The following is a 21,910-nucleotide window of genomic DNA, read 5'->3' on the forward strand; positions in this document are numbered from 1 at the left end:
CACTATAAAGGTCCCTTTTTGAACTGCCTCCCTTTTTTTCCATCTCCTTTCTCCCTCTTGAACTCCTGTGATCTCAAGTAATATGAGGGTTAGACCATGATCACCATCCCTAACCTCTGCCTCCCCCGGTATTCTTTTCTTCAGCTCTGTAGGCATTTTGCTGAGTTGACCTAAATTCTTCAGCAAAAGACTTGGATTCTGTGCAGAAAGCTGGAAATGGCAATTCCAGTTAAAAAGTAAACACAAAGATGATTAATAAAGAGCATCAGTTATATACTTGTGTGTGGTGTGTGATTTACCCCTGCTACCAAAATTTTTACTTCCATTGTGCTGGAGAACTTTGCATTTGTAGTTGCGGGAAGTTAGCACTGGGATTTTAGAGCCAATGGCACAGAAAGATAGCATGGCATAATGAGGAAGGGCTGGAATTTGGAAGCCCACTTTCTTTCAGACTACTTGTGCAACCCGTAGCCAGGCCACTTCACCTCCTTGTACTTCTCTAACATCAGGTAAAGGAAGAAGGATCTTCATGATGAAGACTTGCTCCTCTTGCTTTTCACACAGTGAGAGCCTACCACAGTGTGGCCTGAAGTTACACGATTCCAACAAATAGGTAGCAACTGTATGGAACAGTGTATCAGTATTGCTGCTTGATATATTTAATTCTACGTTTTTTTTCTGTACGTATTATTTACCAGTTGCGAGTCCTCAGCTAATGCTCAATAATCTGTATCTGTCTGAAAACCACAGGACTACTTCTGTCTTACTGTCTCTGAGAGCAAGTCACTTCTGCTGATTTAAATGACTTGTTTATGACAAATGAATTGAAACCAGAGACATATGATACTGTCTTGTGTCACTTTGGTGTTCCATAAACAGCAGAAGGAAAAAATGAAATTTCTGCAGGACTGATTGTATACTTTTGGCATAGACTCTTTTGTCAATGAAGTCCTAAATGAATGTGAAACTCTGCATACATTCTTGCTAACAAGAGCCCACGCTTGAATGAATGCTTGTTGCAAGAAACAAATAAAAGACTACAAGTGGCTTTTAATCAAATGAGTTTTAAAGAAAAAAATGTCCAGAATAGACTACAAAAGATTTTTTTTTTTTTTTTTAAGGATGCTGACTAATGTAAATGAAGTTTCAAAAATTCATTATATTTTAGTGTCATATGGTTTATGTATATCTCTTTTGGGATGAAAAAACAGCTAGGAGATTCACCTGATCGGCAAGTAGTGTGGTTGAATGAAGCACCTGAAGGACTATTCACTTAGCTGGACTTTTACTGGAAAGAGACACATATTTATCTTAGTGATTGTCCACGTCTCCTTTCCATGTGTAATTGAAAAGATGTATCTGTCCCTTTTGACCAGCATAGATCTGAGGACATGTAATTTTGTAACAGTTCAATCTACAATCTTTCTGGTTGAGTATTTCTTCTTCTTCTTCTTTTTTTTTTTTCCTTAATTACTTTTTATTTTATTTTATTTTTAATTATTGCTTGCTTGTTTCTGTCTTAGTTACTTTAGCGAGAAGTGACGAGTACAAAAAAGAATTTTTATATATGGTTCTGCTTTGAACTAAACCTAGTTCATTTTATATCCTCCTCTTGAGCTGGAGATTTTAATGACCTTTGGTCTACCTGAAGTATTTACGTATACCTCTTGAGAAACCAGTAAGTTGCGAATTTTGTAAGCTTCTTCCCCTTAAGTCAAACTTTAGTTCCTTCCTTTAGGTGGCTGTGTAACCACCAATAAAAGTGGTGTCAATGATGTGCCCCTTTGCTTTGGAACTGCAGTGCACTGCAGCATGTCTTTGTCGGTACCATATGTGAATATTCTTTCTCTTTGTTGAAAACATTATGAGCCCGATTACCCTTTCCTTACTTTCAGAACATTAGTGAACTGGTTTCAGATTAATTAAACTTCTTGGCAGTTTATCTAATGCTTCTCTTCAGACTTCTTTTTCTTGCTTCTTAGCATTTTTGTGCAAAACCAAAATCATGGTGAAATCTAGGGTTCTCCTGCTGTTGGAATCTCTGCCTTTTTTTGAATTTGTCCAAGTATCTTGGTTGCGCCTTTTTTATTATTATTATTATTATTAATTTTTATGTATTTATTTTGTATTGGTATTTTTTCCTCTTTCACTAGGCACAATTACGAGAGCTTGCCAAAAAAAATTCCTGCCTTAAAGTTGCCCAAGAAGTCTCTTTCCTTAGGCCAGCGAAACAAGATTTTTTCTGTACTTCACCTTAACTTAGACAGTGTTCTCTAGGGACCTGTGTTGAGTCTTCTACATCCTGCCTCTTAAAAAAAAAATGAAAATAAAAATCAAGCATTTGGATTCAGATTACAAGTTGCACAGATTTCCAAAGGTTATGGAATCTAAATTATTTGGAGCCTTTCTCTGAAGTGGATTTTCATGTGCTTTTCTTTTTGCATAATGAAGATATACTATCCTCTTTTAGAGTGTTTGAATAAAACATGACAGCCACGTTTCAAATTGTTGATGGCCTGAGGTAGCTAAAATCATTAATGATCTATTTGTAAATTATGCGAAGCTGTTAGTTTAATTCAGTGCATTAAATGGGAAGAGTAGGTGTCTGGAAAATATAACGTCAGGGTGTTCATGGTCTCCCTTTAATTTCTTTTCAAAGGAACACTTCTCCTATCGATAAACTAGTCTTAAACTGAACTCGTGACAATAAAGATAGTTTTCTTTTTATGTAGTTTGGCATTTGTGTTCATATTCTGGAATAAAGTTTTGGAAACTAGTTTCTCTTTTGTCAGCTTTCACCCTATATCTTTAGGATAAAGACAGAATGGTCCCACTTTCTTCAACATGAAGGTAATCTGATGTCAATAGGGACTGATTTTTCAGTCTAAAATTAGATTTTGTAACCTTAGTACTTAAAATTCTAGAAAATTTTCCAGCTTTATATTACTAAATGTGAATCATTTTTTTTTCCTAGTATGGTAAAGGATGTGTGCAAAAGAGAAGCCACAATAGTTCTTTAATGTCTCCATGCTTTCAGGGAGTGTAGCTTTTGAAGGATGGAGTTGGTTATTATCTCAGCCCTCCTTAGCTGTGGGCCATATTACAAATAAAGTCTTATTTATTTTTCTTTATAGTTCATTTCCTGTTTGGGTGTTCCTTAGGAGGAAGCAAAAGAAATCGGATTTTAGTGGTTGACTCTCAAATAGGTTATTTCAAGGAAAAAGGAATAGGCTGGGACAAACCTTCATTAGAAGCTTCAACCTTTGATATAATTCAGCTTTAATAATACTCCTTAATTTGAATATGTCCAGAATAGTTAGGGGAAAGGGCTGCTTATTATTGGAAAGATGAGGTGGTTCTCTTTGTTTTGGTTCTGTTTTGTTTTGTGAGGTAGATTATTCTTAATTATTATCTGTGTAACAAAGTACACTTCTTTTACAGACAGGGAGTAGCAGCTTTTCCCTGTTTTTGATGCAGTTGTTTCTAACATCTCTTTGATCTAGATGCCTTCTAGCTGGAGACCTTACATTAACCTTGGTTAATTCATAGATACTGTGAAGCAAAATGCTGGGATCACTCTGAATTCTCTATTTTTTTTTCTTCTTGTCCTTGAAGTGCATTGTAGATGTTCCATGTAGTTTCTTTTAGATACTGATATCTGCAGATCACAAAAATGGTGATGATCGAGTCAGCATTCTTCCCTTATTTAAAATGGTTTGTACTCGGGCCTTATATATTACACCAACTGCAAAAACTTTTTTCCTGGAAGGACCAAGTGGGTGGAGATGGAGGTTTAAGGGGGAGTAAAAGAAGCAAGGTTCTCATTTGGATGCAGGATATTGCATTTCAGTGTTTATATATTGCATCCCAATATGTAATCCAGTGAAGTATATACACAGTTTTTGGGACAACATATTTTGGATAACATATAAATGTTAGCTGCAATTTTTTCCTTTTTTTTATAGTGGTATCACTTTTCAGCAAAGTCAGTGATGGTACCAGCATCTTGCTGCTGCCGTCCCAAACAGAGAATCTTCACTTGCACAGGTGGAAAAGATCTTCTGGGAGGGGTTGCAGGGTGAATGAAGGGTGGCAGACTAGTGATTACCACTAGTCTGAGATCTGTCAAATACTGGAAAAATATCTATTCGTCTACCTGGGGCAAAGATGCTGGCTGCCATACTGTGAGTGAGTCAGTGGGCAAATAAAACCATGAATTCTGTCTGGCATTATAAATGGGTCAGTGATGGATTTGTATTACCTGAGGAAATGAACTGGCTGACAAAAAGGCTTCTGCTGGCTGCCCAGCAAATGTCAGATATAGCAAGAAGCTGGGGGAAGAGGATGGATAGCTGGAGATGCAGGCAGTGGTAAAGCAGCCAGGTTGTCAGTGGAGCTAGCTCCTCAAACAAGATTTTTTGAGGAGTCTACTGGGAACACAGAACAATATTTAGACTTTGCTAATCAGTGTGTTCTTGTTCTCCAGTAGGATTTCAGCCACAGATCCTGCTTTATAATTATATTCATGCATGAGATAGGTTTGGGTTTGCATGAGATGGTGGTGCTATTCTACTCAGCTTTGCTGGTACAGAACATGACTTCTGATGTTTGGTTTTACAGGGTTAAAACTGTTCTTCTGAATGTCTTTTTTCATCCTGTCCATATGCTGTCTGCATGTACCCTTTGAAAGAGGACTGGTTACATCTGGAACATGTAGGATCTCAGGACAGATTGAGAGAGATGACTGTCGTCCCCAGGGTTCTTACTAAGCTGAACCCATGTTGGTGATGAAAGCAGGCAATGGCCTTTCACTTTCCTGGATCTGATCCATGCAGCTTTTTTTTTTTTTTCCCAACTCTCCTGTGAATTTCTTTTATTTAGGGAGCCTTGTATTTCTACCAAACTGGGCAACTGTCCTGTGAATTTCTCTTATTTAGGGAGTCTTGTATTTCTACCTAACTGGGCACTGGATTTTGGAAATGATCTGTGGTGTTTGAACCTGTGGCTGAAAGGTGTGTCCAGAGAAGCAGCTTTTCAAATCTGCCTTACAAGATGGTGACCTCTCTTAATTTTACCGTCTTGACAACTTCCGTAGCAGTTCCAAAACATTGCTTTACTCTTGTAGTTGGTACTTTATGAGTGCTAGTGACTTGGTTTCTACCTCTGTGACTTCACTGAGTACCTGCTCATGTTTTAAACCAACTGTGTTGGCCAATCTAATCTCAGATCTCCAGGATTAAAATTCTGTGGCCTCTAAATAATCCAGCAGTTCATGTGTTCCCATAGTTTATCACTGTCACCAGTTTTTAAGCTGTATTTAGCCTTTGTAAAAACACCATGCTCTTTGCAAACTAAGATCAGTTCTCTTTATAGCATGCTTGCAACTCATCAGCCACAGCACTGTAAGTGATCAGACCGTGCAGTGGAGTATGTACTTTGGGTGAATGGCAAGATTGCTTTTAAAGGCAGCACAGGCTAGGCAAGGCTGTTTAAGGGTTCATTTAAGGGCAGATGGCCATCAGGAGATAATCTTTTTTGTCTTCAGCCACAGCTCTGCTCTTTCCCTCTTCAGTTCATGGTGTAGCAGGGTATGTGGTTGAATTTGTCATATCTGATTTGCTACTGTCAGGACACCATTTATAACAGGTCTGACTTTCCTTGGCAAGAAAGAGATCTTTGCTGGGGTTATGCCAGGCTGAGGAGTCTGCTCCTCCCCCTGCTCCTATGACGGTAAGGCTGGTAATGCACCCTTTGTGTAAAGAGCTGTTGGAAGATATTATTTGCAAGGCATGAGAAGGAATTGGGTTGTCTCTTGAGTACCCAGGCAGAGCACTGCTGTGTTCTTCAGCACCACCTACTGACATCTTCCTCTCCCAAGTCCATGTACACAGGAGAGTCCACTTCTCACATCACAGGAACTCGATTTCTTGCAGTAATTAACAATATACTCTTGGCTCAAAATAAGAAACTCCAGACCCACTGCTTTCAACTTGCACTATGCCTTGTGCGGAGCAATGAGGAGCAGGTTACAAAATCAAAATGGATTTGCTCTGGTATCTGTGCTCCTAGGTGGGCCAGCCCAATTGCCTTTTGACCAGATGTCTATGCAGAAGAGTGTTGAGAGTTTGGGTTGTGTCACTGAGGTGGGTGACAGCTCACTTCCTGTGATCATTTAGTATGGGAACCAAGTAGCACACCTCGTTTGTGCTCTACAGTTTTGCTCTGTGCTGTTCCATATATATGTATAAATAATAATATTTTTTTTATTTTGTATTAGATTAACTTCAGGTTTGAAATACATATTTTCCTTGAAAGTTTTGACTGGGAAAATGGTTTACTGCATTTTGTGTGTGTGTTTTATTTTCCTCTTCTTCTCTTCCTGGTCAGAAAGGAAACTAAATTCATTCTGTGGAAAAGAAGGAGCATATCTGATTAGAATGACCTCCTCCCCTAGCATAGTTGCTGCATCTTCGTGAAACATGTAGCCAGGGCAGTATACTGTTTATTGAATCTGGTGAACCAAAGGAAAAGCTGACAAAACTGTGTCTATACTTGAACCTCCACAACTACTTTTGTACAGTAAATGGAGTAACTGACATACGTAATAAAGAAAAAGTTCTACTCTGACCATTAGTTGTTAAGCCTTGAACATACATTTAGAGCCATGATTTCTGTATGGATTAATAACTTTCCATGAAGATAATTTAGAAGATGAGAAAAATATATCCTAGTCTTGTTTGGAGCAAAAGAATTTAATATTTGAGAGCATTCTCATAGTCCTGAAGTTTTTCATCCTGCACCTCAGTTGCCCATGCTCTGCATCACATAATGCTTGACAGCTAACTGTCAGGCAGGGAAGACGTACATTTGGAAGATGCTTTCTTAATTTTTCTTTTAGTTAAGTAGTGCCATCATATTTACAATCTGCTTTTCAAATAAAAATGTGAAAGTAGCCTTCAGGCACTTACATGTCTGTTTTTTTTTTTCTTTTTTTTTTTTCCCCAAAAAGAACAGATATATATTTATACCAAAGAGCAAATAGGATAACAAAGAAAAAGTAGGAGAAGTTATTTGTGAGAACTTCAAATTGACTGATCAGCATTTAGGTAACTTACATGCACCTCATGGCTCAAAAAATATTTTTTTGATTTTATTGTAAAGAACATCTGGGTTTAGGATGAAGTGTTCCATCCACCAAGTTGCAGGGAAGAGTCAATATGTCAGAAGATAGGAAGGCCCTGCAGAGGGACCTGGACAGGTTGGGTCGGTGGGCAGAGGCCAGTGGGATGAGGTTCAACACGGCTAAGTGCTGGGTCCTGCACTTTGGCCACAACAACCCCATGCAGCGCTACAGGCTTGGGGGAGAGCGGCTGGAAAGCTGTGCAGAGGAAAAGGATCTGGGGGTGTTGATCAATGCTCACCTGAACATGAGCCGGCAGTGTGCCCAGGTGGCTAAGAAGGCCAACGACATCCTGGCTTGTATTAGGAATAGTGTGGCCAGCAGGACCAGGGAGGTGATCGTCCCCCTGTACTCAGCTCTGGTGAGGCCGCACCTTGAGTGCTGTGTTCAGTTTTGGGCCCTCAGTACAAGAAGGACATTGAGGCCCTGGAGCGTGCCCAGAGAAGGGCTATGGAGCTGGTGAAGGGCCTGGAACACAAGTCCTGTGAGGAGTGGATGAGGGAACTGGGGGTGTTTAGTCTGGAGAAGAGGAGGCTCAGGGGAGACTTTATTGCCCTCTGCAGCTACCTGAAAGGAAGGTGTGGGCAGCTGGGGGTTAGCCTCTTCTCCAGGTAACTAGTGATAGGACTAGAGGGCATAGCCTCAAGTTGTGCCAGGAAAGGTTCAGGTTGGAAATGAGGAGATATTTCTTAGAAATAGTAGTCAGGCATTGGAACGGGTTGCCCAGGGAAGTGGTGGAGTCACCGTCATTGGGGGTGTTTAAGTAAAGTTTGGACTTGGTGCTTAGAGACATGGTTTAGTGGGTGACATTGGTAGTAGGGTGATGGTTGGACCAGATGATCTTGGAGGTCTTTTCCAACCTTAATTATTCTATGATCCTTGAATTTTGTATTCCCTGCTGGGGAAGTTTGTGGGTTTTTTTTTTTTTGCAGTGAGATAATTATCAGTTGCTGTGTCTGCTTGAGGCTGGGGACTGCAGTCTTTTTCGCTGATACATTGCTAAAACTGACATCATGTTCCAATTTTTTTTTTTAAAAAAAAAAAATCATAGTCTTGGGGAACTGGCTGAACTGATACTGATGAACCTGCTTCAGGTCATTTATGTGTTTACCTATTGAGTTCTCCAGGAAAAATAACCAGAAGTTCTGTGAATCATTGTTCTCTAGAACTAAAAAAGCCATCTATGTTCCTGGGCAGCTACCAGCACTGTGTAGCTGCTCTTTCACAAGTTTTAAGAGTAATGTGGTTTATATTTCCTCTAGTGTTGAAGATTTTGCAAGCTATGCTGTAGCTTTACAGTGACCCATAGTATGGTATCTTGTATGTTAAATGAATGCTTGCATTGAAGTACAGAGATGCAACTGAAGTAAATGGTGACTTCATAGGGATGAACAAGTTGGTCATCCTATTTTCTGTGATACGGAGACTTTTGATAAGTTTGATGTATATTGTGCAAAGAAGGAATCCAACCTGGAACTCACCTGAAGTTCAAGCAGTCTTCCAGGTGGACATTTTGGGGTGGGGGGGGGGGAAGGTGGGGGGGTGGGTCTGTCTCTTCTCAGTTTAGATCGTTTTTATTGTTGAGTTGTAATGCATCTGTAATAGAAGTTTCTTTCCAAAAACTTTGACAACATCTTATATTGTAATATGCTGAAAATTTCCTTGTTGGTCAATAAAACAGAGCAAACTGGTAAAATATTTCCTGGAAGAAATGGGCAACAGGAATAAGGATCACACATCTCAGATAACATATTACTCTCAAGGGTATAACTGTTGAGTTTCAAAATGTTATAAATGGCCCCAAACTGGATATCAGAATGGAAATTTTGATAATAAAACCTATATCTGGTGATAATATTTTACCATAAGTACTTTACGTGAAAATAGGAACCATGAATTAACCATATGTGAGTGGACAGTTGCAACCCAACCCATAGAGTCCTATCAATGTCCAGTTCTATCAAATCTCCTATCTCCCCTCTTCCCCTCAAGGGAAAAAAAAAAAAAAAAAAAAAAAAGGGAAAAGGAACCAGTGTTTCAATTCAGTTTATTTTTATATGAGTTTGGATGAGTGGCTCCAAAGTCAACCCTTGGAGGACCAAGAATCCCCATAATTTGAATGGAATATAGTCATTGAAAAAGACCCATGCGTTGAGTGGGTTTGCCTGACTTTAGTTGAGAATTGAATTTACTCATGGAGTTCCTCACTAATTATGTTTTCTCATAAATGAAAAATGAGGCTGTCTCCCTCCACTTTGAACAGTCTTCAGGTTTCCAGTTCCTCAAATTTTGCACCGTTCCTGTGATTTTACTTGTTTTGCCTGTTTTCCCCATTGCAATCCTGTGTTATAAAAAGGTATTGTTTTTGTTGTTGTTGTTTGTTTGTTGCTTTTAAAAAAGGAAAAAGCCCCAAACCTGAGGTCATCAGACCATCTTAGTGGTATGTGAGCTGAAGCAAGCACTGACAGGAGCCCAAGCAATGCCTCTGAGAACCCACCAAGCCTGTAGGTACTGGTTCCTCCTGAAACCCCAGCTTCTGCAGCAGGGAAAATTGCCTGGCCTGTGGTGTTATCCATGGGATTCTTGAAAACCGTGTCTCTGATTAGTTACATGCTAATCACATTGCTTTAGTGTCTGATAGTTCATTTCTGGTGGACTAATCTCCAACAGGAAAAAAAGTAGTGGTGAGGGAAGAGTAGACCAATGCGGAAGCTTACTGCATGTTTTAAAGGAAAAAGATCACCCTGATGCATGACTCCAGCCTCTGCGACGATGTTTTGTTTACGCTGAGACGCTTTGCCATGAGCAGGTGCCATGGAGGCGCCCCAACCCCGAACCGCAGCGCGGGGCCTGGCAGCCAGGCCTGTCCCAGCGGCCCAGCACCAGGCACCTCCCTGGGGACAGGGCTGGTGTCAGGGCAGAGCTGGCGACAGCTGGGGACCCGCCTTGCTCTCACTGGGCAGGCATGAGGGCCATGGGGGGATCCTGGGCCATGGGCAAGGTAGTGAAGGCCTGAGCAGGGCTGAAATGGGGTCCTAGGCTGTGGGCAGTTAGGGGGAGGCCCAGGGGGCCAGGCAGGGACAGCAAAGCTTGCGGGTGCCCTCAGGGCCCTGACACAGTCTGTGCCTCCAGGGGAGCTTTGTAAAGTGGAAACAGGCTTGGACAGCGTTGTTGCCTACGGAGCCATGTGTGTAACGCCAGGATTGCTCCGTTTCAGCTTCACTTTTGGCAAAGAGTAAAGTGAAAACCGTTGAGTGCAACCTGCATGTGTGAGGTAGGGATGAAGACACGTCTGATCATCAGAGTATGGAAAGGCTTGGAAAACTGGAGATTTCTTTATTTTAAGTGCAATGTTAAAAATATTGAGGTGCAAGTTCAGATAGTGTGTGTGGTCTGAGTGACCTTTTCAGCTGTGGTTGTGCATGTGCATATTCTTAACTTCTAGAAGCAGCGCTGACTCCATCTCAAAATATAACGGATGGGTAGTCAACCACAGAAGCTCAATTTTGAGGTCAGTGCCTTGGGCTTCACAATTAATTTTGTATTTTGAAGCTTTAAAACCAAACTTAAACATAATGATTTGTACTACTTTGGCTGCTGCCAAATTCTGTAATGACTGTTGTTCAACAAGCACAATTATCTTTTGTTTTGGATTTTTAAAAACCTAGAAATCTAATGCAACTGTCTCTCTGATGTTCTCCTTACATGTTCAGGAGCGTAGAGAAGTATGTCAAAGACAATTTGAAAGCTTAGCTTGGGTCTTTAAAACTATGAAAACTTTGAGAATCTCTTGAGCTCAGTGTTTTGGAAGCTTTTCACTCATAAGGGAAATAAGAATACCTCTTCTCCGTATTCAGCATTAAAGCCATATATTTTAAGAAGAGGTTGTAAATGAAAATTAGCCAGACAATGGGATTTTAATAATCTGGTGAGGTTATCATCACATTAGTATGGGTATTTTAGAAGTCACATTATCTGTGGGCAATGTGGTCTCAAGAGATTGGTTGTGAATATGTTAGAGGGCTTGTGGGATTTATGGATTCATTTCATGGTGGTTGTTTGCTTATTTGTGTTTGTTTTGTTGGTTGGTTTGTTTGTTTGTTTTCTTTCCAGGCTTCCTGTTCTGCTTTTGAGTTAATGGATTTGGTAATTCCCTTCACAATCCACCTCTGTTCCCCCTTACATTTTTTATTGTGCTGTTCAAAAATTTAAGGGTTAAGGACTGTAGGTTTTTTTTTTTTTAAAGAAAAAGATAGAAAGTAGTATTGTTTGTATGTATGGAAAGTGTTGCAGTGAAAATGCTCTTCACTGGTGGCTAGGTGGATCTCTCTTCTGTATTCCATGCAGACAATAAAGAAGAGAGAAAGACACACATTGTGTTTCAGTTTCTTTTGAAATATGAGCTCAAACTAGCACTGTGTTTTTCTTGCTTTTGTGAAATGTCTGAATTTTAAGGAAAAATGTGGAAATAGTAGGGCAGAATTCCGTATAAAATGCTTCATCCTGCTTTCAGCCTGATGCTTGGTGAAAACATAAAATTGAAGTCCATGCAGCTGTACCTGATGTTTGTTCCTCTCAGCTGCAGTAAAATTAACCTCTTCTATGACTTGGTGCTACCTTTGCGATAGGGTTCCTGCAGACATTAAAGCTAGAATCCATGAGAAAGACCCCATCAGGTTTTGTAATCAGCAGTTGTTCATGATCTTCCAACTCATTCTTCTGATTTGTAGCAGAAAGGTGCTGCTGTTGATCTAAGATCGTCTAGACAACAGCAAGCATCCTTGAGGATACCTTCTCTGGTTGTCAGCTCGTAAAAGAAATGTGACTGCTGGAGGTGGGGATGGTGGTGTTTTTAACCTCTTGAAGCTGCCAGAATTACATTTTTTTCAGAACTTCAGGTTTGCCCTCCCTGTTTTTTGTATTTTGTAAGCTGTCCTGAAGTTTCTGAAAGAGACAGCTGAAAGTGTTTCGTGGTGGTGTTTCTTAAGGGTCTGAAGATTTTGGGGGCTGGGGGTGGGGGGGGAGGAGGGAAGGATGGATTTGTGCGTGTGTGTGTGTGTGTTGTTTTTCCTCTCTTCTACACAATGGAGCTTTCAGAGAACCTCTCTTAAAAGGCATAGCTACAGCCTTTGTGTTGAAGGGTGTGTCTGCTGGCAGGGTTTGCTGATGCAGACAGGCTGGCTGGTGATTAACAAAGGTCATTAGACTTTGGAATCTGGCAGGGGAGTGGGGTGGTGTGTCTTCTGCGCTGAGCAGGAGGGCTCCCCAGGGACAGGGCAGGCTGGAGGCCCCCCGCCTGCCTCCCCCCCTACCCCGCCTCCTCCTGGGAGGCTCGGCTCTGTGTTGCCTCTGTAGGACAGCTTGGACCAGTGTCTTGATGCTGTAATGCTGTGTTTCTGGATTGAATCATCACATTTGTCATCCATGGGACAGGGGAACCAACCCTAGGAGATGCTTGCCGGCGATCTGCTCAGGGAGAGAAGGTGCTGCTTGGGCAGTGCAGGGGGACACCACTGACATGGTTTGGGGTGCAAGTCACGCAGGAGTAGGGGAGGTGTGTTCTGGGGATGCTGATTTTTCAAGCGTGACCCAAGAAGGAGGAGGAAAAAAAAAAAAAAGGAAAAAAAAAAAAGAAAAACCCTGGTGTGCTGGAGATGAGGCTGAGATAAGTGAGGCCATGTTGTGCACGGGCGAGAAGCTCTGAGCCTCTCAGTGCAGGAGTTGTCTGAGCTAAAATGGCTGCTCCCAAAGCTCAGAGGACTAGGGCAGCTTAGTGAGTCTTAAAGCTTCAGTGACGCAGGGGCTCATATCTCTTGAAAGTGTGATAAACACATTCAGCAGAGCTGTGGCTTGTTTGGCTGAGATGAAAGGACTAAGCTTGGGGGATGGGTAGTGAAAACTAGATGATCTGCTTTTCTGTGAAGTGCTCTAAATGCAGGAGTCGTCTGCTCCATGGAAAAATTTGTTTTCAGGTCTAATGGACTGTGCTAAAGGAGACGTGGGGTGGGGCTTCACTCACTGCTGTAATTTGATCCAGAGCAGATAGCAACCTCTTCCACACAATTTGGTCTGGTGCTTGCACATAAAAGCTTGAGTATCTCGATTATTGTAACTTTGTTAGCTGAAAAGGAGCTGGTACAGCATTCATTTTCTCTATTGGTGGTGGGAGGGAGAGAGGGGGGTTGGAAGAGAAAGGACACAGTGCAGCCTGCAAAATAATGTAGGTAAATATGTGGAGAGCCTGTGTGCTCAGACTGTCCAGAATTTGACTTGCTAGAAGTTTATTTTAGCAGGCTATCAGAAGAAGCATTCTTTCATATAAAATCCTGATGCAGTATCCTCTCTAATTTCATTTCACTAATGTTTTGGAGCATTCTCCTCACTGTAGAAGTAGCTTTGTACTTTATGTGCAAAAAACGTGGAATTTTCAGCTTTTGAGGCAGCCCTTGTATACTGGACCTCTGGACTGCCCAGATTATCGCTGTACCAGCACAGCATGTGGAAGCTTAAACAAGTAATTCTTTTATTGATATAGAAAAGTTGCTCTTCTGTCTAAATACTGCACAGAGTAGGAAAGTCTAAGGCTTTTGTCTTGCTTGTGTTTTGTGTCTCCTCTCCTTCATGGCAATGCATAAATATACAACTCTCTGAAGCAGGGTTAGTTGCTCACACACCAAACTTCCATAATTCACATTGCCATATTTGTGTTACTTGGTACTTCAAGATATGTAGAGCATTTGGATAAATCAAAGAAGCCATGATGTTTCTGAGGAAAGTCTTTGTTACTCATACTTCCATTGTACTTTTGCAAAATTCCTATTTCCTTTGCTGTCTCGCTCATCCTCCAGGTCTTGCCTTCCCAAAAGACAAAGGTTGTGTCCCCAGAACAGACTCAAATTTAGCAGTAAACATTTTAACAAAGAATGGAGATGCCCTTGCAAGGCATGGTGGAAGTAAGGTAGAACAAACCATTCTACCTTGAGTGCATGTGTCTGCATCTCAACTTGCAGTGTTGTCTAGGTTTTCCACCAACCTCAGAACTGAGAGGATATTGAGAAGAAAGGCAGATTTTTTTCCTGTAGAGGCTTTTAATCTGTAGTGGATAAAGCAGGCAATACTTTTCAACTTCCAAGAAGTGTTAGTGAGATTCACAGAGGCAGAAGCCATTGTCTTCTGATTGTAAAATTGAGTACATGACTGTTTGGGAGTAATGTGCTATTTCTCTAGCATACAGTTTGTGGTCCTTGAACAAGACAAACTTCTGAACAACAGCCCTGTCCTATGTAATGGAAAAGCCAAGAGGACAAAGTCCACTGAGTCAGTAGTCATTTGTCAGAACGTTGACTGTAGTGTTGAGTCAGCAACTTGTGAGCTACCTAGGTAGGACTTCATGTGAATCCAAACTGAGGCATCTTCATATAGTAACTACAGCTTGAGTTTTACACTGCAGTAAATGGAATCTCTGGAAATGACTGTCTTTATAAACATGATATTACCAATTTCAGAATTTGTTAAAATTGCATTGCTTTAAAACCTCTCTCTTCTTCTCCCTCTCTTTTTCTTGCAGAATTTTCTCATGTGAAAGATCGTTCTTGAACCATGGAGGTGCTGCAGTGTGATGGCTGCGATTTTCGAGCTCCATCATATGAAGACCTTAAAGCTCATATTCAGGATGTTCACACTGCTTTCCTGCAGCCAACCGATGTCTCAGAGGAAAGCCCTAGCCAGCCAAGGTCTGGTTCCATGAATGCTAGCAACCAGACTGAGGTTGAGTTTTCCTCCGTAAAGGATGAATTTACGATTGCAGATGAAATAGCAGGTAAATCTCAGCTCTAACCACCTATTTCACGTGGCTTATTTTAGTACATATTAGTTAATACTTTTAATGTGATTGTAAAAACTCGATTATCCTTATTGCTGTGACAGCAAAGCAGATATCTAGCTTCAGCCATGTTGGTTCTGACCACAGCTCTTCCAGTAAATAGAAACGTGAAGGGTGGTTTTATTAGCTGCTTTTAGTGTCTTTTTTCATAATGCTTTTTGTTTGTCAGATCTTCATGGTTCTTCACCACTACGAACCACCTCAAAATTTTCAACCTTATTAGTGTGCTAGCTTTCTTTTTTCCCAGAGAAGATAATTTTGGAAATGGTCCATCCCAAAGTTTACACCATATCACATATATGTCTATATTATGGACAATGGCCATTTTTCTGAAAGTCGCCAGATATATAGATAAGCGTAGAGAGTGTATGGTCTGTAGAGAGTGTACAGTCTGTAGAGAGTGTACTTAAGTCATAAGTAAGTGAGAGAACCCTGGTGTGATTGATAGTTGTTCAAGATGCAGTTGTGTTCTTACGCGTATAGGGTGGGTGGAGAAAAGGCTCAGTATTTGATTTTATTTATTTATATATTCACCTTAATTCTCATTTTAGGGCAAAATGCAACAAGTCAGATGGGGACTGGAAGTTACTATACCCAGAGCCAGACTTTCTATGGTCAGCATATGGCTCCAAATCCTAAACCAACCAACAAATTTTTCCAGTGCAAGTTCTGTGTGCGCTACTTCCGTTCCAAAAACCTCCTCATAGAGCACACACGCAAGGTTCATGGAACGCAGGCTGGGGGGAGCTCAGTGGGGCCACCAACCACTAGTTCCTTAAATTACAACATCATGATGCATGAAGGGTTTGGCAAAGTTTTCAGTTGTCAGTTCTGCACCTACAAGTCACCCAGGCGTGCAAGGATTATTAAGCACCAGAAAATGTATCACAAAAACAACCTGAAAGAGAGTTCAACTCCCCCTACAGCTGCCACTGCTATATCTGAATCAACATCTGCTTCTGTGCCAGTGCAGGAACCCTGCAAGGAGCTGCCTGCAGAGGTGGTGGAGCGGAGCATTTTGGAGTCCATGGTCAAGCCCCTGACAAAGTCGAGGGGCAACTTTTGCTGTGAATGGTGCAGCTACCAGACACCTCGAAGGGAGCGCTGGTGTGACCACATGATGAAGAAGCACCGCAGTATGGTAAAAATACTGTCAAGCCTGAGGCAGCAACAAGAAGGAACCAGTGCACCTGATGTACAGAACAAGAGTGCCCAGAATGCCTCCCCAAACTCTAACTATATGTCCATGAATACGACAGGACGTGAGATGTCGAACGCTAATGTCTCAAACTTCAGAAGCTCTATGGGCAATTCCCTTATCAGGCCCAACTCTTCTACATCTTCCAAGTTTTCTTCCGTGTCTTATCCTCAAATGAAGCCTAAGTCACCTCACAACTCAGGCATGGTTAATTTGTCTGACAGATCCCGCTATGGAATTGCTGATATGACAAATTCTTCTGCTGACCTGGAAACAAACAGTATGCTAAATGACTCCAGCTCAGATGAAGAGCTAAATGAAATGGACAGCGAGAATGGCTTGAACTCCATGGATCACCAGACCACAGGAATGTCCGCAGAGCAGCTGATGGGATCTGATGGCAACAAACTCCTGGAAACAAAGGGGATCCCCTTTAGAAGGTATATGAACAGGTTCCAGTGTCCTTTTTGTCCTTTCCTGACTATGCACCGCCGAAGCATTTCCCGTCACATTGAGAACATCCACCTGTCTGGAAAGACAGCCGTGTACAAGTGTGACGAATGCCCTTTCACTTGCAAGAGTTCATTAAAGCTTGGCGCCCACAAGCAATGTCATACAGGTACAACATCAGACTGGGACACTGTGAACTCTCAGACCGAAAGCATCGCCTCTTCTTTGAATGACAGTGCTGTGTCTTATGAGAGTGGAAATATAAATGGCAGGAAGTCAGCTGGGATGATGGAGCCAGTGCAGCAGCAGCAGCAGCAGCAACAACAACAACAGCAATCACCCCAGCCCCATTCACAGCATCCATACAAGTGCACAATGTGCAACTATTCCACCACAACTTTGAAAGGCCTCAGAGTTCATCAGCAGCACAAGCACTCATTCTGTGACAACTTGCCGAAATATGATGGACCACCATCCAACACACCACAAGAGAGTGAGGCAGATGCTCACACCTCTGCCAGCACAGTGAAGAAGAGCCAGACCTCGATCCTTGGGCTGTCATCTAAAAATAACTTTGTTGCAAAGGCACCTCGGAAGGTGTCAAATGATTTCCCTTTAGATCTCTCACCAGTGAAAAAAAGAACTAGGATCGACGAAATAGCAAGCAATCTGCAGAGCAAAATCAACCAAAACAAACAGCAAGAAGATGCTGTGATTAATGTAGAGGATGATGAGGAAGAGGAGGAAGACAATGAGGTGGAGATAGAAGTTGAGTTAGACAGAGAAGAAGAGCAAACAGAACCAATGATAGAAGTTTCCAGTTCTTACGCACCACAGCAAATGTGGGGAAGAGAGGCTAATGATTCCCAGAAGGAGGCAAACTTCAGAAGCTTGCAACATGATTACAATTCTGCCAATGGAGCAGAGATTGAGCTCACTTTATCAGAAGATGAGGAAGATTATTATTCTTCTGTCAGCATGAAAGAACATCAGAGCCCTAATGCCTCTGTTCTGGGGGGCCAGTCAAACATGTATGGTACTGATCAGAACAATGAGAATGCAGAGTTTAATGACTCTGGCAGGCTTTACTATTGTAAACACTGTGATTTCAGCAACAAATCTGCCCGGAGCGTTAGCACCCACTACCAGCGAATGCACCCCTATATTAAATTCAGCTTTAGGTATATCCTGGATCCCAATGATCACAGTGCAGTATACCGGTGTCTTGAGTGCTATATTGACTATACAAACTTTGAAGACCTGCAGCAGCATTATGGAGAGCATCACCCTGAAGCTATGAATGTACTGAACTTTGATCATTCTGATCTGATCTACCGCTGTCGCTTCTGCTCTTACACAAGCCCGAATGTTAGAAGTCTGATGCCACATTACCAAAGAATGCATCCCACAGTGAAAATTAACAATGCAATGATATTTTCAAGCTATGTTGTTGAGCAGCAAGAAGGGCTGAACACAGAGTCTCAGACACTGAGAGAGATCTTGAATTCTGCTCCAAAAACTATGGCAACCTCCACCCCCGTGGCTCGTGGGGCTGGTGTGCCAGCTGGCTTTAACAAAAATGCCGCCAAGAGTTTTAGTCCTGAATGTGAAAATCAGAAGGAACCTTCCGTCAATACTGTGGTTGTTTATGACTGTGACGTGTGTTCATTTGCAAGCCCTAACATGCATTCGGTTTTGGTTCATTACCAGAAAAAGCACCCTGAAGAAAAAGCATCATATTTCAGAATCCAGAAGACCATGCGTGTCGTGTCTGTTGATAGGGGCTCTGCCTTGGCTCACATGTCTTTTGAGATGGGGACACCTGTCTCCCCAAAACTGTCCAACTTGGCTTCTCAGCCTCCACCTCCCCCCCCACCACCCCCAGACCTTGCTACTGAACTCTACTACTGCAAACACTGTTCATACAGCAACCGCTCAGTTGTTGGAGTGCTTGTCCACTACCAGAAGAGGCACCCAGAGATAAAGGTCACTGCCAAATATATCAGGCAGGCACCTCCCACTGCAGCAATGATGAGGGCTGGTGAGCTGCCACCTGGTATTCAGAGGCCACCAGTGTCAATGCAGCAGTTGAGCCGAGGTGGTTCTGAGACCTCTGTGAATCCTCCTGAGAATGAAATGTTTTTCTGCCAGCACTGTGATTATGGAAACAGGACCGTGAAAGGTGTGCTCATTCATTATCAAAAGAAGCATCGTGACTTCAAAGCTAATGCAGATGTGATTAGACAGCATACAGCCACCATTAGAAGCCTTTGTGATCGCAGCCAGAAGAAATCAACTGCCAATGTGCCTGCTCACACCTCTAGCACCGAACGGGACAAGTCAAAGCTGAGAGCCCTCAAGTGCAGGCAGTGTAGCTATACTTCACCTTACTTCTATGCATTGAGGAAGCATATTAAGAAAGATCACCCAACACTGAAAGCTACAGTCACATCCATTCTCAGATGGGCATTTTTGGATGGCTTGATAGAGGCAGGTTATCACTGTGAATGGTGCATTTATTCACACACAGAGCCAAGTGGTTTGCTTGTGCATTACCAAAGGAGACATCCTGAGCATTATGTTGATTATACTTACATGGCAACTAAACTCTGGGCAGGTCCCGATCCTTCCCCTCCTGCCCTAGTGATGCCAACAGAGGCAAAGTCCTACAAGTGCAGAGATTGCATTTTTGAAGCATCTTCCATTTGGGATATTACTAATCACTACCAAGCTTTTCACCCTTGGGCCATGAATGGGGATGAATCTGTGTTGTTAGATATCATTAAGGAGAAAGATGCTGCTGAGAAGTCTGGCACACAGCCTGATGAAACTGGGATCAGGATGGATTCTGAAGACCAGATAACAACGTCACAGATGGACCAGGATGCAGAGTGTGCAGAGGATCCCAGCCTTTCCCAGGAGAAAACGGTGCAGCTGGCTTCTGCAAACCCTGCCATCTCCTCTACTCCATATCAGTGTACAGTTTGCCAGTCTGAATACAACAACTTGCATGGCCTTCTGACACATTATGGCAAAAAACATCCTGGCATGAAAGTGAAAGCTGCAGATTTTGCTCAGGATATAGACATTAACCCAGGGGCTGTATATAAGTGTAGACATTGCCCATACATTAACACACGTATTCATGGCGTTCTCACACACTACCAGAAACGGCACCCATCAATAAAGGTCACTGCTGAAGACTTTGTGCATGATGTGGAGCAGTCAAATGATATTGCTCAGAATGATGTGGAAGAGACGAGCAGGATTTTCAAGCAAGGCTATGGTGCTTACAGGTGCAAGCTGTGCCCTTATACCCATGGTACACTGGAGAAGCTCAAAATTCACTATGAGAAATACCACAATCAACCTGAATTTGATGTTTTTGCTCAGTCACCACCAAAGGTGTCTGCTTCACTGGAGCCAGACATGGTGACTGAAATCAAGGCCTCCCCAGAAATTGCTGCTGAGGATGTTGGAGAAATCTCTGTTGCAGCACCTCATTTCTCCAGTTCTCATTTAGTGTCTCACACAGTTTTCCGGTGTCAGCTCTGCAAATATTTCTGCTCTACCCGGAAGGGGATAGCCAGGCACTACCGCATCAAACATAACAATGTACGGGCACAGCCAGAAGGCAAGAACAACCTCTTCAAATGTGCTTTGTGTTCCTACACCAACCCTATCCGCAAAGGGCTTGCGGCACACTACCAGAAAAGACATGACATTGATGCTTACTACACTCACTGCTTAGCAGCCTCCAGGACAGTAAGCGACAAACCCAATAAAGTGATCATTCCATCTCCTCCCAAAGATGACACTCCTCAGTTAAGTGAGGAGCTGAGGAGGGCTGTAGAGAAGAAGAAATGCTCGCTTTGTTCCTTCCAGTCCTTCAGCAAAAAGGGTATTGTGTCCCACTACATGAAGCGTCACCCTGGTGTTTTCCCGAAGAAGCAGCATGCAAGCAAGCTGGGAGGTTACTTCACTGCTGTATATGCCGATGAGCATGAAAAGCCAACTCCAACTGAGGAGAGGAATGACTTTGAGAAGCCTGAGGTGGAAAGTGAGGCTCAGGAAATTGAGTGGCTTCCCTTCAGGTGCATAAAATGTTTCAAGCTGTCCTTCAGCACAGCGGAGCTGCTGTGCATGCATTACACTGACCACCACAGCAAGGATTTGAAGAGAGACTTTACCATACTGGGAAGTGGCACCCGCTCTCAGAATGCTGTCTACCAGTGCAAGCACTGTGATATGAAATTGCATAGCACGGCAGAGCTGACTGCACACTTGAATGGTCACAACGAGGAATTCCAGAAGCGTGCCAAACGTCAGGAGAGGAGGAAGCAGCTTCTGAGCAAGCAGAAATATGCAGATGGTGCTTTTGCAGATTTCAAACAAGAGAGGGTAAGGATCTGTGTGTCTGGTCTCTTTCCCTCTTCTCCCTGCCCTGCCAGGGGAAAGAAACAAAAACACTACCCTTCTGCACCCCAAGAGGCTGCCTGTTACTAATGCCCACTTGCATGTTCTCTTTGACAGCCAAATGACCACAGGCTAATGAATGACTCAGTGTGTCAGTGAGCTCCATAAGTCAATTACACATTCTGCTTCAATTTCCTCATCCTTTCCTTCATCCTCAACCCCTCCCTAGGTTCCGTAGGAAGCCCTATGATTTCTTACTGCTTCCTTCAGTATTTTCTCCATCTCCTTCCTTTCCTCCCACCCTTCTGGAAGGCCATCTGTATCTGACAGTTCCTTGTTCTTTTGTTGCAAGGCTGCCATGTACTTTGTTGCAGACTCTTCACAAAATGTCCAATCTCCTTTTTAAGAGTGCCTCTGAGTAACACATCAGTTTACTTCTCAAGCTTGTTTCTTCCAGTGTGTTTACTGGTAAAGCACTCAGTATTAACATGACATGAATCTATCTGATGACTGAAGCTTTGGACTAGTGCACCGTAACTGGAAGACCAAATTGTGCTCTTTTTCCTGCTCACTCACCCCATTCATTCTGCTTTGATTTGGAATATAGTTGCTGCAGAAAAGCCCCTCACAGCTGTTTGGGAAGTGGTGGGGTCATGAAAGAGCAGTTTCAGGCCAGATTGAATAGTCTTCTGGAGAACCACTGTTATGCAAGACCTGAAGGTCTCTCCTGCACAGATGTCTTGCCCACTTGTTCTAGAGGCAGTAATAGACATCAACAAAAATT

General features: G+C 42.5%; 1 protein-coding gene across 9 annotated transcripts in view; it reads left to right on the top strand.

The window, feature by feature from the left end:
* Positions 1-21,910, top strand: part of ZNF462 (zinc finger protein 462) — a 98,008-nt gene that overhangs the window by 26,295 nt on the left and 49,803 nt on the right. For 8 of the 9 annotated variants that reach the window (XM_066987603.1, XM_048051200.2, XM_048051203.2 and 5 more), the window contains exons 2-3: positions 14,748-14,999; positions 15,614-21,111. In XM_066987603.1, coding sequence (XP_066843704.1) covers positions 14,780-14,999; positions 15,614-21,111 — 5,718 coding nt within the window. In that variant the 5' untranslated portion in view covers positions 14,748-14,779. The remainder of the gene's footprint in view (positions 1-14,747; positions 15,000-15,613; positions 21,112-21,910) is intronic. The other variant, XM_048051205.2, reaches the window with a different exon arrangement.

This window comes from Anser cygnoides, chromosome Z (genome assembly GCF_040182565.1).
Source record: "Anser cygnoides isolate HZ-2024a breed goose chromosome Z, Taihu_goose_T2T_genome, whole genome shotgun sequence".
Classification (NCBI taxonomy): domain Eukaryota; kingdom Metazoa; phylum Chordata; class Aves; order Anseriformes; family Anatidae; genus Anser; species Anser cygnoides.